The 17508-nt window shown below is 43.5% G+C and overlaps 1 protein-coding gene across 1 annotated transcript in view; it reads left to right on the top strand.

The window, feature by feature from the left end:
• The window catches only part of LOC129829601 (protein kinase C zeta type-like), a gene marked incomplete at its 5' end in the record, with an annotated part of 87821 nt that overhangs the window by 30485 nt on the left and 39828 nt on the right, over nt 1–17508 (top strand). The window contains 3 exons of the mRNA XM_055891386.1: nt 2767–2819; nt 3910–4104; nt 17278–17375. Coding sequence (XP_055747361.1) covers nt 2767–2819; nt 3910–4104; nt 17278–17375 — 346 coding nt within the window. The remainder of the gene's footprint in view (nt 1–2766; nt 2820–3909; nt 4105–17277; nt 17376–17508) is intronic.

Below are 17508 nucleotides of genomic sequence, written 5' to 3'. Positions count from 1 at the left end.
GTATAGTATAGTATAGTTCAGTTCAGCATAGTTCAGTCCAGTATAGTCCAGTATAGTATAGTTCAGTATTGTATAGTCCAGTATTGTATAGTTCAGTATAGTCCAGTACAGTATAGTTCAGTATAGTTCAGTATAGTCCAGTATTGTATAGTCCAGTATAGTCCAGTACAGTATAGTTCAGTATAGTTCAGTACAGTCCAGTATAAGTCCAGTATAGTCCAGTATTGTATAGTTCAGTATAGTTCAGTCCAGTATAGTCCAGTATAGTATAGTTCAGTATTGTATAGTCCAGTATTGTATAGTTCAGTCCAGTATAGTTCAGTATAGTCCAGTATTGTATAGTCCAGTATAGTCCAGTTGAGTATAGTCCAGTATAGTTCAGTACAGTATAGTCCAGTATAGTCCAGTATTGTATAGTTCAGTCCAGTATAGTTCAGTATAGTCCAGTTCAGTATAGTCCAGTATTGTATAGTCCAGTATAGTCCAGTATTGTATAGTCCAGTTCAGTATAGTCCAGTATTGTATAGTCCAGTATAGTCCAGTATTGTATAGTCCAGTTCAGTATAGTCCAGTATTGTATAGTCCAGTATAGTCCAGTATAGTCCAGTATTGTATAGTTCAGTCCAGTATAATTCAGTCCAGTATAGTTCAGTACAGTATTGTATAGTTCAGTATAGTCCAGTATTGTATAGTTCAGTATAGTTCAGTACAGTATAGTCCAGTATTGTATAGTCCAGTATAGTCCAGTATAGTCCAGTATTGTATAGTCCAGTATAGTATAGTTCAGTACAGTATAGTCCAGTATTGTATAGTCCAGTATAGTCCAGTATTGTATAGTCCAGTATAGTATAGTTCAGTACAGTATAGTCCAGTATTGTATAGTCCAGTATAGTCCAGTATAGTCCAGTATTGTATAGTCCAGTATAGTATAGTTCAGTACAGTATAGTTCAGTATAGTCCAGTTCAGTATAGTCCAGTACAGTATACTCCAGTATAGTCCAGTATTGTATAGTTCAGTATAGTCCAGTATTGTATAGTCCAGTACAGTATAGTCCAGTATAGTCCAGTATAGTCCAGTATTGTATAGTTCAGTCCAGTATAATTCAGTACAGTATAGTTCAGTACAGTATTGTATAGTTCAGTATAGTCCAGTATTGTATAGTTCAGTATAGTTCAGTACAGTATAGTCCAGTGCAGTCCAGTATATTTCAGTCCAGTATAGTCCAGTATTGTATAGTTCAGTATAGTCCAGTATTGTATAGTTCAGTCCAGTATAGTTCAGTATAGTCCAGTACAGCATAGTTCAGTACAGTATACTCCAGTATAGTCCAGTACAGTATAGTTCAGTCCAGTATAATTCAGTCCACTATAGTCCAGTATTGTATAGTTCAGTCCAGTATAGTCCAGTACAGTCCAGTCCAGTATATTTCAGTCCAGTATAGTCCAGTATTGTATAGTTCAGTATAGTCCAGTATTGTATAATTCAGTCCAGTATAGTTCAGTATAGTTCAGTACAGTATAATTCAGTCCAGTATAGTCCAGTATAGTTCAGTACAGTATAATTCAGTCCAGTATAGTTCAGTATAGTTCAGTACAGTATAATTCAGTCCAGTATAGTCCAGTATAGTTCAGTACAGTATAATTCAGTCCAGTATAGTTCAGTATAGTATAGTCCAGTACAGTATAGTCCAGTATAGTATAGTCCAGTACAGTATATTAACAGTCCAGTATAGTCCAGTATAGTAACAGTACTTACCAGTGGGCTGACCTACTTGGGCAGAGGCAGGAAAAAGCTGCAACTCACTCTGCAGAGCATGATGCCCTCTGTTGGCCACAAAGGTGATCTACATGTCCCACAATGCTCCCTTGATTATGGGAGAATCTCAGTTGCATTTCCTTGATTCCTCGCACCCTCTCTCTGATCTTCTCATCCAATGGGTTTTGAGAAGGAGGCGAGGAGAGAGGACAAAAGGAATCAAGGCAATGCAATTAAGATTCTCACTTGGACTCTTTCTCAATTAATCTTTCCTCGATTCCTTGTATCCTCTCTGCTTGTCTCCTTCTCAAAATTATTTTCGACCTTTTCCTTTCAATACGGTTGAGGAGATAGGATGCAAGGAATCACGGAAAGATTAATTGAGATGGAGCCATGGATTCTTGAGGAGTACCCTATTTGGTCCTCTGTAGCTCAGTTGGTAGAGCATGGTCCTCTGTAGCTCAGTTGGTAAAGCATGGTCCTCTGTAGCTCAGTTGGTAAAGCATGGTCCTCTGTAGCTCAGTTGGTAAAGCATGGTCCTCTGTAGCTCAGTTGGTAAAGCATGGTCCTCTGTAGCTCAGTTGGTAAAGCATGGTCCTCTGTAGCTCAGTTGGTAAAGCATGGTCCTCTGTAGCTCAGTTGTTAGAGCTCGGTCCTCTGTAGACCAGTTGGTAAAGCATGGTCCTCTGTAGCTCAGTTGGTAAAGCATGGTCCTCTGTAGACCAGTTGGTAAAGCATGGTCCTCTGTAGCTCAGTTGGTAGAGCTTGGCGCTTGCAACTCCAGGATAGTGGGTTTGATTCCCAGGACCACCCATAAGTAAACTGTATGCACGCATGACTATAAGAGGAAAAAAAGAAGAAAAAAAAGTCTGCTAAATATCAAATTATACTGTATATTATTTAAATGGAGATGGATTTAGACTAAATATCCCTTAGGTTTTTAATGCCCCAGTCTTCACTGGGTAGAACTTTCCATCACAACTCAGGTAACAAGTTGTTTCTCTCTTCAGTAACTTTCCTACCACACAGTCGCAAAGTGGACAAAGTGGAAGAGGACTCGAAGGTGAGTTCATTAAGACACACCAAGGAAACAAGTCAGTCATGCATTCGTTTATGATATGGATTGTTCTGGTATTCTAGAATGTAAAACATTCTATTCTGTTTCTAGAACACAGAACAGCCCATACTACACTGAACAAAAATATAAACGCAACATGTAAAGTGTTGGTCCCATGTTTCATGAGCTGAAATAGAAGATCCCAGAAATGTTCCATATGCACAAAAATATTATTTATCTAAAACTTTGGGCACAAATTAGTTTACATCCCTGTTAGTGAGAATTTCTCCTTTGCTAATATAATCTATCCACCTGACCGGTGTGGCATATTAAGAAGCTGATTAATCAGCATGATCATTACACAGGTGTACCTTATACTGGGGACAATGAAAGGCCACTCTAAATTGTGCACAGATGTCTCAAGTTTTTAGGGAGCGTGCAATTGGCATGCTGACTCCAGGAATGTCCACTAGAGTTGTTGCCAGAGAATTGAATGTTCATTTCTCTACCATAAGCCGCCTCCAACATCGTTTTAGAGAATTTGGCATTACGTCAAACCGGCCTTACAACTGTAGACCATGTGTAACCACGCCAGCCCAGGACCTCCACATCCGGCTTCTTCAGCTGCGGTATCGTCTGAGACCAGCCACTCGGACAGTTGATGAAACTGAGGAATATTTCTGTCTGTAATAAAGCCCTTTTGTGGGGAAAAACAAATTATGATTGGCTGGGCCTGTCTCCCAAGTGGGTGGGCCTGTACCCTCCCTGGCCCATCCGTGGCTGCGCCCCTGCCCAGTCTTGTGAAATCCATAGGTTATGGCCTAATGAATTTATATCAATTGGCTGATTTCCTTATATGAACTGTAACTCAGTAAAGTCGTTGAATTTGTTGCATGTTGCGTTTATATTTTTTTCAGTATATTTTATCATACAAAAATGTCACACAGGTTCTTATATGCTAGTATCATATCTACATGCCCATGATTCCAGCTATGTCTATAACCATAAGGTTTTAATTAACAACAGGGGCATTCGATAGTGTGCTGGTATCTGGGTCTTTTCTAACATGTATTTCCCATCCAAACCGCCCCTTCAGGACATCAAAGCGGTGGTGGGCGGGATCGACGGTATCAAGATCTCCCAGGAGATGGCGCTAGGCCTGGGGGACTTTGACCTGATCCGGGTGATCGGCCGCGGCAGCTACGCCAAGGTGCTGCTGGTGCGACTCAAGAAGAATGAACAGATCTACGCCATGAAGGTGGTCAAGAAGGAACTGGTGCACGACGATGAGGTGAGAGGCAGGAGCAGGAGAGGGAGGAGGGAGGGAAGAAGCAGGAGGACAGAGATGAAAAGAGGAGGAGTAGAGTAGAGGGAGGAAAAAGAGTGTATGAGTCCACAGAAGCCGGGGGATGAAATGAGAAAAGAAGAGGATCTCAGGGGGAGGAAAAGAGAAGTGGATAAAAGATGAGGAGGCGTGAAGGAACGATGACAAAGACAGGAAGAAGGGAAGAAGTTATTGTAACGTAAATTAGCCTTAACGAGGAAAATTATGAGTCAAATTGATTTAAAGATAGGGAGAAGAACTGAGGGAGTAAAATAAGTAAGGAGAAGAGAGGGAAGATTAAAAAAAACTGAGGATGATGAGTTTGAGGAATTATTGAGCGATATTATAGTTTCTACCTCTAGGTGGAGCTATGGTATTACTATTATACATACAGTTGATGTCGGAAGTTTACACATATCTTAGCCAAATACATTTAAAATCAGTTTTTCACAATTCCTGACATTTAATCCTAGTAAAAATCCCCTGTTTATGTCAGTTAGGATCACCACTTTATTTTAAGAATGTGAAATGTCAGAATAATAGTAGAGAGAATGATATATTTCAGCTTTTATTTCTTTCATCACATTCCCAGTGGGTCAGAAGTTTACATGCACTCAATTAGTATTTGTTAGTATTGCCTTTAAATTGTTTAACTTGGGTCAAACGTTTCAGGAAGCATTCCACAAGCTTCCCACAATAAGTTTTGTGAATTTTGGCCCATTCCTCCTGACAGAGCTGGTGTAACTGAGTCAGACTTGTAGGCTTCCTTGCTCGCACATGCTTTTTCAGTTCTGTCCACACATTTTCTATAGGATTGAGGTCAGGGCTTTCAAATCAAATCAAAGTTTGTCACGTGCGCCGAATACAACAGGCTCTAACCAATAGTGCGAAAAAAAAGGTATGTGTGTGTGTGTGTGTGTAAGTAAGTAAAGAAATAAAACAGTAAAAATACATTTTAAAATAACATTAGCAAGGCTATATACAGACACCGGTTAGTCAGGCTTATTGAGGTAGTATGTACATGTAGGTATGGTTAAAGTGACTATGCATTGATGATGAACAGAGAGTAGCAGTAGCGTAAAAAGAGTGGTTGGCGCGTGGTGGGACACAATGCAGAAAGCCCGGTTAGCCAATGTGCGGGAGCACTGGATGGTCTGGCCAATTGAGGCAGTATGTACATGAATGTATAGTTAAAGTGACTATGCATATAAGATAAACAGAGAGTAGCAGCAGAGTAAAAGAGGGGTTGGGGGGGCACACAATGTTAATAGTCCGGGTAACCATTTGGTTACCTGTTCAGGAGTTTTATGGCTTGGGGGTAAAAAATGTTGAGAAGCCTTTTTGTCCTAGACTTGGCATTCCGGTACCGCTTGCCATACTGTAGTAGAGAGAACAGTCTATGACTGGGGTGGCTGGGGTCTTTGACAACTTTTAGGGCCTCCCTCTGACACCGCCTGGTGTAGAGGTCCTGGATGGCAGGCAGCTTTGCACCAGTGATGTGCCTCTGAAGTGCTAGGTGGTCAGAGGCCGAGCAATTGCCATACCAGGCAGTGATGCAACCGGTCAGGATGCTCTCGATGTTGCAGCTGTAGAACCTTTTGAGGATCTCAGGACCCATGCCAAATCTTTTTAGTTTCCTGAGGGGGAATAGGCTTTGTCGTGCCCTCTTCACGACTGTCTTGGTGTGTTTGGACCATTCTAGTTTGTTGTTGATGTGGACACCAAGGAACTTGAAGCTCTCAACCTGCTCCACTACAGCCCCGTCGATGAGAATCGGGGCGTGCTTGGTGCTCCTTTTCCTGTAGTCCACAATCATCACCTTAGTCTTGGTTACGTTGAGGGATAGGTTGTTATTCTGGTACCACCCGGCCAGGTCTCTGACCTCCTCCCTATGCTGTCTCGTCGTTGTAGGTGATCAGGCCTACCACTGTTGTGTCGTCTGAAAACTTAATGATGGTGTTGGATTTGTGCCTGGCCGTGCAGTCGTGGGTGAACAGGGAGTACAGGAGGGGACTGAGCACGCACCCCTGGGGAGCTCCAGTGTTGAGGATCAGCGTGGGAGATGTGTTGCTACCTACCCTCACCACCTGGGGGCGGCCCGTCAGGAAGTCCAGGATCCAGTTGCCAAGGGAGAGGTTTAGTCCCAGGTTCCTTAGCTTAGTGATGAGCTTTGAGGGTACTATGGTGTTGAACGCTGAGCTGTAGTCAATGAATAGCATTCTCACATAGGTGTTCCTTTTGTCCAGGTGGGAAAGGGCAGTGTGGAGTGCAATAGACATTGCATCATCTGTGGATCTGTTTGGGCAGTATGCAAATTGGAGTGGGTCTAGGTGGGTCTAGGTCTATAATGGTGTTGATGTGAGCCATTACCAGCCTTTCAAAGCACTTCATGGCTACGGACGTGAGTGCTACGGGTCTGTAGTCATTTAGGCAGGTTGCCTTTGTGTTCTTGGGCACAGGGACTATGTGGTCTGCTTGAAACATGTTGCTATTACAGACTCAATCAGGGACATGTTGAAAATGTCAGTGAAGACACCTGCCAGTTGGTCAGCACATGCCCGGACCACACGTTCTGGTAATCCGTCTGGCCCCGCAGCCTTGTGTATGTTGACCTGTTTAATGGTCTTACTCACGTCGGCTACGGCGAGTGTGATCACACAGTCGTCCGGAACAGCTGATGCTCTCATGCATGCCTCAGTGTTGCTTGCCTCGAAGCGAGCATAGAAGTGATTTAGCTCGCTTTGTGATGGCCACTCCAATACCTTGACTTTGTTGTCCTTAAGCCATTTTTCCACAACTTTGGAAGTATGCTTGGGGTCATTGTCCATTTGGAAGACCCATTTGCGACCAAGCTTTAACTTCCTGACTGATGTCTTGAGATGATGCTTCAATATATCCACATAATTTTCCTCCCTCATGATGCCATCTATTTTGTGAAGGGCACTAGTCCCTCCTGCAGCAAAGCACCCCCCCCAACATGATGCTGCCACCCCCGTGCTTCAAGGTTGGGATGGTGTTCTTCGGCTTGCAAGCATCCCTCTTTTTCCTCCAAACATAACGATGGTCATTATGGCCAAACAGTTCTATTTTTGTTTCATCAGACCAGAGGACATTTCTACAAAAAGCACAGTCTTTATCCCCATGTGCAGTTGCAAACCGTAGTCTGGCTGTTTTATAGCGGTTTTGGAGCAGTGGCTTCTTCCTTGCTGAGCGGCCTTTCAGGTTATGTCAATATAGGATTCGTTTTACTGTGAATATAGATACTTTTGTACCTATTTCCTCCAGCATCTTCACAAAGTCCTTTACTGTTGTTCTGTGATTGATTTACACTTTTAGCACCGAAGTACGTTCATCACTAGGAGACAGAACGCATCTCCTTCCTGAGCGGTATGACGGCTGTGTGGTCCCATGGTGTTTATACTTGCGTACTATTGTTTGTACAGATGAACGTGGTACCTTCAGGCGTTTGGAAATTGCTCCCAAGGATGAACCAGACTTGTGGGGGTCTACAATTTTTTTTCTGAGGTCTTGGCTGATTTCTTTTGATTTTCCCATTATGTCAAGCAAAGAGGCACTGCGTTTCAAGGTAGGCCTTGAAATACATCCACAGGTCCACCTCCAATTGACTCAAATTAAGCTTCTAGAGCCATGACATAATTTTCAGGAATTTTCCAACCTGTTTAAAGGCACAGTCAATTTAGTGTATGTAAACTTCTGACCCATTGAAATTGTGAGACAGTGAATTATAAGTGAAATAATCTGTCTGTAAACAATTGTTGGAAAACTTACTTGTGTCATGCCAAAACTATAGTTTGTTAACAAGAAATTTGTGGAGTGGTTGAAAAACAAGTTTTAATGACTCCAACCTAAGTGAATCTAAACTTCCGACTTCAACTGTAGCACACATCAGATGACTGACAGAATTACAGGGAGAGGATAGGTGTTTCTGATAATAGAGAGAGAAGCCTCTCTTGGCTTGTAATTATTTGAGTTCTTCAAGTTTAAATGTATAACTCGGAGACAGACAACACTACAACCAATTATTCTTGTGGAGAAGACCATTCCTTCTAAAGCATTTTACATGTTAGATGTTTAGCAAACACTCTTATCCAGAGCAACTTACAGTAGTGTTGGTCTACCAACTGAGCCACACAGGACCAGTCAACACTCAACATACTGTTAAAAGGGCAGTACAGGATTGATACATACATTTTTGGGGCTTTTAAAGCGGTTACATTTTTCCTGCCCTGTCCCTCAACCGTTTACCAAAAGAAGTGGCGGAGTGCCTGTTTTGTTTTTTGAATCCCGGATTGCACTTTTAATGGAATTATGTCTGTGTTATCAAATCAAATTTATTTATATAGCCCTTCTTACATCAGCTGATATCTCAAAGTGCTGTACAGAAACCCAGCCTAAAACCCCAAACAGCAAGCAATGCAGGTGTAGAAGCACGGTGGCTAGGAAAAACTCCCTAGAAAGGCCAAAACCTATGAAGAAACCTAGAGAGGAACCAGGCTATGAGGGGTGGCCAGCCCCTCTTCTGGCTGTGCCGGATGGAGATTATAACAGAACATGGCCAAGATGTTCAAATGCTCATAAATGACCAGCATGGTCAAATAATAATAATCACAGTAGTTGTCGAGGGTGCAACAAGTCAGCACCTCAGGAGTAAATGTCAGTTGGCTTTTCATAGCCGATCATTAAGAGTATCTCTACCGCTCCTGCTGTCTCTAGAGACTTGAAAACAGCAGGTCTGGGACAGGTCCCACGTCCGGTGAACAGGTCAGGGTTCCATAGCCACAGGCAGAACAGTTGAAACTGGAGCAGCAGCACGGCCAGGTGGACTGGGGACAGCAAGGAGTCATTTATTTATTTATTTATTTATTTACCGTTATTTTACCAGGTAAGTTGACTGAGAACACGTTCTCATTTGCAGCAACGACCTGGGGAATAGTTACAGGGGAGAGGAGGGGGATGAATGAGCCAATTGTAAACTGGGGATTATTAGGTCATCATGCCAGGTAGTCCTGAGTCATGGTCTTAGGGCTCAGGTACTCCGAGAGAGAGAAAGAGAGAAAGAGAGAATTAGAGAGAGCATACTTAAATTCCCACAGGACATCGGATAAGACAGGAGAAATACTCCAGATATAACAGACTGACCCTAGTCCCCCGACACATAAACTACTGCAGCATAAATGCTGGAGGCTTAGACAGGAGGGGTCAGGAGACACTGTGGCCCCATCCGATGATACCCCCGGACAGGGCCAAACAGGCAGGATATAACCCACTTTGCCAAAGCACAGCCCCCACACCACTAGAGGGATATCTTCAACCACCAACTTACCATCCTGAGACAAGGCCAGGTATTGCTGAAAGATCTCCGCCACGGCACAACCTAAGGAGGGGGGGGGGGGGGGGGGGCGCCAACCCAGACAGGAAGACCACGTCAGTGACTCAACCCACTAAAGTGACTCACCCCTCCTAGGGACGGCTTGGAAGAGCACCAGTAAGCCAGTGACTCAGCCCCTGTAATAGGGTTAGAGGCAGAGAATCCCAGTGGAGAGAGGGAAACCGGCCAGGCAGAGCCAGCAAGGGCGATTCGTTGCTCCAGTGCCTTTCCGTTCACCTTCACACTCCTGGGCCAGACTACACTCAATCATATGACCTACTGAAGAGATGAGTCTTCAATAAAGACTTAAAGGTTGAGACCGAGTATGCGTCTCTCACATGGGTAGGCAGACCATTCCATAAAAACAGAGCTCTATAGGAGAAAGCCCTGCCTCCAGCTGTTTGCTTAGAAATTCTAGGGACAATTAGGAGGCCTGCGTCTTGTGACCGTAGCGTACATGTAGGTATGTACGGCAGGACCAAATCGGAAAGATAGGTAGGAGCAAGCCCATGTAATGCTTTGTAGGTTAGCAGTAAAACCTTGAAATCAGCCCTTGCCTTAACAGGAAGCCAGTGTAGGGAGACTAGCATTGGAGTAATATGATAATTTTTTTGGTTCTAGTCAGGATTCTAGCAGCCGTATTTAGCACTAACTAAAGTTTATTTAGTGCTTTATCTAGGTAGCCGGAAAGTAGAGCATTGCAGTAGTCTAACCTAGAAGTGACAAAAGGATTCATTTTTCTGCATCATTTTTGGACAGAACATTTCTGATTTTTGCAATGTTACATAGATGGAAAAAAGCTGTCCTTGAAACAGTCTTGATATGTTCGTCAAAAGAGAGATCAGGGTCCAGAGTAACGCCGAGGTCCTTCACAGTTTTATTTGAGATGACTGTACAACCGTCAAGATCAATTGTCAGATTCAACAGAATATCTCTTTGTTTCTTGGGATCTAGGACAAGCATCTCTGTTTTGTCCGAGTTTAAAAAGTAGAAAGTTTGCAGCCATCCACTTTCTTATGTCTGATACACATGCTTCCAGCGAGGGCAATTTTGGGGCTTCACCATGTTTCATCGAAATGTACAGCTGTGTGTCATCCGCATAGCAGTGAAAGTTAACATTATGTTTTCGAATGACACCCCCAAGAGGTAAAATATATAGTGAATACAATAGTGATCCTAAAACGGAACCATGAGGAACACCGAAATTTACAGTTGATTTGTCAGAGGCCAAACCATTCACAGAGACAAACGGATATCTTTCCGAGAGATAAGATCTAAACCAGGCCAGAACTTGTCCGTGTAGACCAATTTGGGTTTCCAATCTCTCCAAAAGAATGTGGTGATTGATGGTATCTAAAAGCAACACTAAGGTCTAGGAGCATGAGGACAGATGCAGAGCCTCTGTCTGACGCCATTAAAAGGTCATTTACCACCTTCACAAGTGCAGTCTCAGTGCCATGATGGGGTCTAAAACCAGACTGAAGAATTTCATTATTTGTCTTCAGGAAGGAAGTGAGCTGCTGCCCAACAGTGCTATAAATTGTCTGAGAATTTATAGCACGACTTTTGATGATTCTTGGTTGGAGTCTGAGCAGATTATTTGTTGCGATTGCAAACGTAATAAAATGGTGGTCCGATAGTCCAGGATTATGAGTAAAAACATTAAGATCCACAACATTTATTCCATGGGACAAAACTAGGTCCAGAGTATGACTGTGGCAGTGAGTAGGTCCAGAGACATGTTGGACAAAACCCACCGAGTCGATAATGGCTCCGAAAGCCTTTTGGAGTGGGTCTGTGGACTTTTCCATATGAATATTAAAGTCACCAAAAAGTAGAATATGATCTGCTATGACTACAAGGTCCGATAGGAATTCAGGGAACTCAAAGAGGAACGCTGTATATGGCCCAGAAGGCCTGTAAACAGTAGCTATAAAAAAGTGATTGAGTAGGCTGCAGAGATTTCATGACTAGAAGCTCAAAAGACGAAAACGTAGTTTTTTTTTGTATATTGAAATTTGCTATCGTAAATGTTAGCAACACCTCCGCCTTTGCGGGATGCGCGGGGATATGGTCACTAGTGTAACCAGGAGGTAAGGCCTCATTTAACACAGTAATTTCATCAGGCTTAAGCCATGTTTCAGTCAGGCCAATCACATCAAGATTATGATCAGTGATTAGTTCATTGACTATGACTGCCTTGGAAGTGAGGGATCTAACATTAAGTAGCCCTATTTTGAGATGAGGTATCACAATCTATTTCAATAATGGCAGGAATGGAGGAGGTCTTTATTCCAGTGAGATTGCTAAGGCGAACACCGCCATGTTTAGTTTTGCCCAACCTAGGTTGAGGCACAGACACGGTCTCAATGGGGATAGCTGAGCTGACTACACTGACTGTGCTAGTGGCAGACTCCACTAAGCTGGCAGGCTGGCTAACAGCCTGCTGCCTGGCCTACACACAATTTCATTGTGGCGCTAGAGGAGTTGGAGCCCTGTGTATGTTGATGGATAAGATTAGAGCACCCCTCCAGCTAGGATGGAGTCCATCACTCCTCAACAGGCCAGGCTTGGTCCTGTTTGTGGGTGAGTCCCAGAAAGAGGGCCAATTATCTACAAATTCTATCTTTTGGGAGGGGCAGAAAACAGTTTTCAACCAGCGATTGAGTTGTGAGACTGCTGTAGAGCTCATCACTCCCCCTAACTGGGAGGGGGCCAGAGACAATTATCTTACACCGTACGGCCCGTTCAGTGATTTATATATCTGTCATTATAGAGCTTCCTTTATATATCTCTCATTATCGATCTTGAAAATTTGTCACATGCTTCGTAAACAACAGGTGTAGAATTATTCCTCTATTCAGTAAAGTACTCTTCAAATGTGTAAACAGAAAACCACAACAGCCGAAAGAGTTCAAGTTCAATCAGCTCTTAAGAACAGAACCACTCTTCCTTGACTACCATTGCCAATATAACAGCAAAGCGCCAGGCTTAGCCAAACAAAGCCTGGCCCAGATGTCAATTTCAGGGACGTCAGACAGTTGTCAGAGACAGACAGACGGGTGTGTTTACATATTAACCTTTTACTGCAGTGGGCTAAATCAGCATCACACAGGGTGTTTCTTGGTAGGCTTAAACAAATCTACTTTGCAACAAAAGTATACACCTCACACACATGGTTATGTGTTTAAAATAAGAAGACACCTGCACCATGTCAGATATAGAGTTGTAATGTATTACATTTAGAGTTTGCATCCCAATATTACACTTTATATACATCACAGAACACTGAATATAACTAAACCGTTTGACATAGGAGCACCAGATTTTCAGCGGTTTCTTTTAAATTATGTTTATTATGAAAAATATGAATAACATTCCACCCATGAGGCCTCTAGAGGGCAATTTTGTCATTTGACTGCAGGAAAGGGTTTTTAAAGAGGTCACTGCTGGCCATATTTCAGGCCTGATGAGGAACAGGAGGATATTTTAGGAGACAGTACCTGATCCGGGTTCAGTCTAGAAAGAACCTGGCTAGGGTTCAACCTAGATAGTCCCTGGCCCGGGTTCAGCCTAGAAAGTACCTGGCCTGGGTTCAGCCTAGATAGTCCCTGTCCCGGGTTCAGCCTAGAAAGTACCTGGCCTGGGTTCAGCCTAGATAGTCCCTGGCCCGGGTTCAGCCTAGAAAGTACCTGGCCTGGGTTCAGCCTAGATAGTCCCTGGCCCGGGTTCAGCCTAGACAGTCCCTGGCCCGGGTTCAGCCTAGTCAGTCCCTGGTAGTCAGTCCCTGGGAGTCACTCCCTGGCCCGGGTTCAGCCTAGTCAGCACCACTTTCAAGGCAGCCAAGGCCCAGCTTTAAGAAAGAAACATGGCCGCCCCCCAGCCAAAGCCAGACAGGTTGCTATCATAGATATAGAACCTAAAGGGTGCACCTCCAATATTTTCCATTAATCCATAGAGGTAGAAAGAGGGCACACTGCCGATCATCGATTACCATTGATCGCTTTTGTGACAACAAGGCCAGAACCACTGAGGGCTATCTCCATTTTAAAGTAGTGAAATATGTATTTGTTCTTTGTGTATTTCTATGAGTTGATTGGCAGTTGGTTAACAACAGTGATAGAGATAGATAGATAGTGAAGAGACCAACCCACCCAAACACTAGACCCACCCGCCCAAACAAACACTAGACCCAGCCGCCCAACCAAACACTAGACCCACACTAGACTCACCCGCCTATCCAAACACTAGACCCACCCACCCATCCAAACACTAGACCCAGCCGCCGAAACAAACACTAGACCCAGTCACCGAAACAAACACTAGACCCAGCCGCCCATCCAAACACTAGACCCAGCCGCCCAAACACTAGACCCACCCGCCCATCCAAACACTAGACCCACCCGCCCATCCAAACACTAGACCCAGCCGCCCATCCAAAAACTTGACCTAGCCGCCCATCCAAACACTAGACCCAGCCACCCATCCAAACACTAGACCCAGCCGCCCATCCAAACACTAGAACCAGCCGCCCATCCAAACACTAGACCCAGCCACCCAAACAAACACTAGACCCAGCCACCCAAACAAACACTAGACCCAGCCACCCAAACAAACACTAGACCCAGCCACCCAAACAAACACTAGACCCAGCCACCCAAACAAACACTAGACCCAGCCGAACACTTTCAGAAGAGGAAGTATAAGGCCATGTCTTGGAAAAACAACAGATGTCTGTCTTCATCCGTGACTTCCCAGCGCAATCACAGCCAGAGCTCTGTAATCTGCTTACTCTCTGTTGGCACTGGCCTGGGCTTGCAAATAAATTGCTCTCTGACCTCGAGGGGACCCCATTGATTTTGTAGTCACTCTCACTCAGATATCATATTAACATAAATCATGGAAAAAGGTGTAGATTTGCTGGAAATTATCTTTAAAAACGGCAAAGATGCACTGCAAAAATGTGCAAAATTGCAGGAAATTAGCTGTAAAACTGCCCAAAAATTATCCATGCCCCATGGTAAAATGTTTAGAATTGCAGGGAATTAGCTGTAAAATTGCCAAAAGATGATCCATGACCCATGATAATATGTGTAGAACTGCAGGGAATTAACATTAAAACCTTCATTTTTCTCTACGCCACTAAATTGTTTTGCCGGTGAGGGGGGGGGGGGTTCCCCTAACCAAATCTCGCTTATGACCCTCAACATTTCTCTTTTGGGTTCCAGACTGTAAAAGAACCCCTGGGTTAAAGAGTTGTTTGAGTAGCTTAGAGTAAGAGCTCTAAGCACAGAAATAAAATAAAGTAAAAAGTAGTCCCGTGTGGCTCAGTTGGTAGAGCATGGAGCTTGCAACGCCAGGGTTGTGGGTTCATTTCCCACGGGGGACCAGGATGAATATGTATGAACTTTCCAATTTGTAAGTCGCTCTGGATAAGAGCGTCTGCTAAATGACTTAAATGTAAATGTAAAAAAACCTATAAAAGTAACATAATAAAATAACAACGAGGCTATATACAGGGGGTACCGGTACTGAGTCAATGTGCGGGGTTACAGGGTAGTCGAGGTAATTTGTACATGTAGGTAGGGGTGAAGTGACTATGCATAGATAATTAACAACGTGTGGGCATCTAGGTGGCCGTTGTGTGATTGGAAAATTGTTTCCTGTGTTTCTTTTTACTTTTGCCAGAGGAAGAGAAAACAAAAAGGTGCCTCTTTCTCTAACTCGTGTTTCTATTTGTGATTGGTCCCCTTTAGTTTTCCGTTATTCCTACGCGTTAGATTGTCGTCCAGTAGTACTATCAAGTAACAACCTCAAATGAATGTCGTAGCATGTAGACGCTGAAACGTTCCTTCATCTGTGCATTTTTTTTTTTAGATACTTATTCATCCCATATTTTCCATGTATGTCTATGTTCCATTTCTTGTGTTTTATGCCTTCTATTTTATTCATTGGAAGGTATACAGTTGAAGTCATCAGTAGGGTAACTTCTACCTAAAATGGATCCATGTTCTAGTCGATTTACTCAGTCTTTCCTTCATAAAAGGTAGTTTAATCTAAAGGGTTGATACAGTGTATTCAAACTGTTTCCCCTTTTCCACGTTTTGTTACGTTGCAGCCTTAAAAAAAAAACATTTCTCATCAATCTACACACAATACCCATAATGACAAAGCAAAAATAGGTTTTTAGATATTTTTGCAAATGTATAAAAAAAAAAACAGATACCTTATTTGCATAAGTATTCAGACCCTTTGCTATGAGACTCCAAATTGTTTCCACTGATTATCTGTGAGATGTTTCTACAACTTGATTGGAGTCCATCTGTGGTAAATTCAATTGATTGGACATGATTTGGAAAGACACACACCTGTCTATATAAGGTCCCACAGTTGACAGTGCATGTCAGAACAAAATCAACCCTTGAGGTCAAAGGAATTGTCCGTAGAGCTCAGAGACAGGATTGTGTCGAGGAACAGATCTGAGGAAAGGTACAAAAAATGACTGCTGTATTTAAGGTCCCCAAGAACACAGTGGTCTCCATCATTCTTAAATGGAAGAAGTTTCGAACCACCAAGACTCTTCCTGGAACTGTCCGCCCGACCAAACTGAGCAATAGGGGGAGAAGGGACTTGGTCAGGGAGGTGACCAAGAACTCGATGGTCACTCTGACAGAGCTCCAGAGTTGCTCTGTGGAGATGGGAGAACCTTCCAGAAGGACAAACATATCTGCAGAACTCCACCAGTTAGGCCTTTATGGTAGAGTGGCTTCAGGACAAGTCTCTGAATATCCTTGAGGGGCCCAGCCGGAGCCCGGACTTGAACCAGATGGAACATCCCGAGCCTGAAAATAGCTGTGCAGCGACACTCCCCATCCAACCTGACAGAGCATGAGAGGATCTGTGGAGAAGAATGGGACAAACTTCATAAATACAGGTGTGCCAAGCTTGTAGCGTCATTCCCAAGCAGAATCCAGGCTGTAATCACTGACAAAGTTGTTTCAACAAAGTACTGAGTAAAGGGTCTGAATAATTATGTAAATGTGATGTTTCTTATTTTTAATAAATTTGCTACAATTTCTAAAAAGCTGTTTTTGCTTTGTCATTATGGGGTATTGTGTGTAGGTTGAGGGGGGAAAAAACTATTGAATCTATTTTAGAATAAGGCTGTAACGTAACAAAATGTGGAAAGTCAAGGGTTCTGAATACTTTCCAAATGCACTGTACCAGGACAGTAGAAATCCATTAGGTAGAATATAGTGGCTTAGATAAAATGTTCTTGTATTGTACTGAACAATGAGAAATGAAGAAAATGGCTGCTTTGTGTTGTGATGCTCTACTAATTCTTCCTCTGGGGAACTGAGTTGACAGCACAGAGACATGAAAGGCAGAGCAGGTAGTCTGTCTGGCAGAAAGGCAGAGCAGGTAGTCTGTCTGGCAGAAAGGCAGAGCAGGTAGTCTGTCTGGCAGAAAGGCAGAGCAGGTAGTCTGTCTGGCAGAAAGGCAGAGCAGGTAGTCTGTCTGGCAGAAAGGCAGAGCAGGTAGTCTGTCTGGCAGAAAGGCAGAGCAGGTAGTCTGTCTGGCAGAAAGGCAGAGCAGGTAGTCTGTCTGGCAGAAAGGCAGAGCAGGAAGTCTGTCTGCTATGACAGGATAGCTTTATGAATACAGACAATGGTTGCTAATGTGTCGTCTTTTCATCTCTCTCTCTTTTGCTCCATCCACTCGCTCTCTCCCTCTCACTCCTTCTCCAACAGGACATCGACTGGGTGCAGACAGAGAAGCATGTGTTTGAGCAGGCGTCGACCAATCCGTTTTTAGTGGGCCTTCACTCATGCTTTCAGACAGAGAGCCGGTAAGAGGCAGACAGAGGCTATGTCCCAAATGGTACCCTGTTCCCTATTTAGTGCACTAGTTTAGACCAGAACCCTAGGGTCCTTGGGTCAAAAGTAGTGCACTATGTAGAAAATGGGGTGCCAATTGGGACG

Source organism: Salvelinus fontinalis, chromosome 31, assembly GCF_029448725.1.
Source record: "Salvelinus fontinalis isolate EN_2023a chromosome 31, ASM2944872v1, whole genome shotgun sequence".
Classification (NCBI taxonomy): domain Eukaryota; kingdom Metazoa; phylum Chordata; class Actinopteri; order Salmoniformes; family Salmonidae; genus Salvelinus; species Salvelinus fontinalis.
This window is presented reverse-complemented; position numbering and strand designations above follow the sequence as displayed.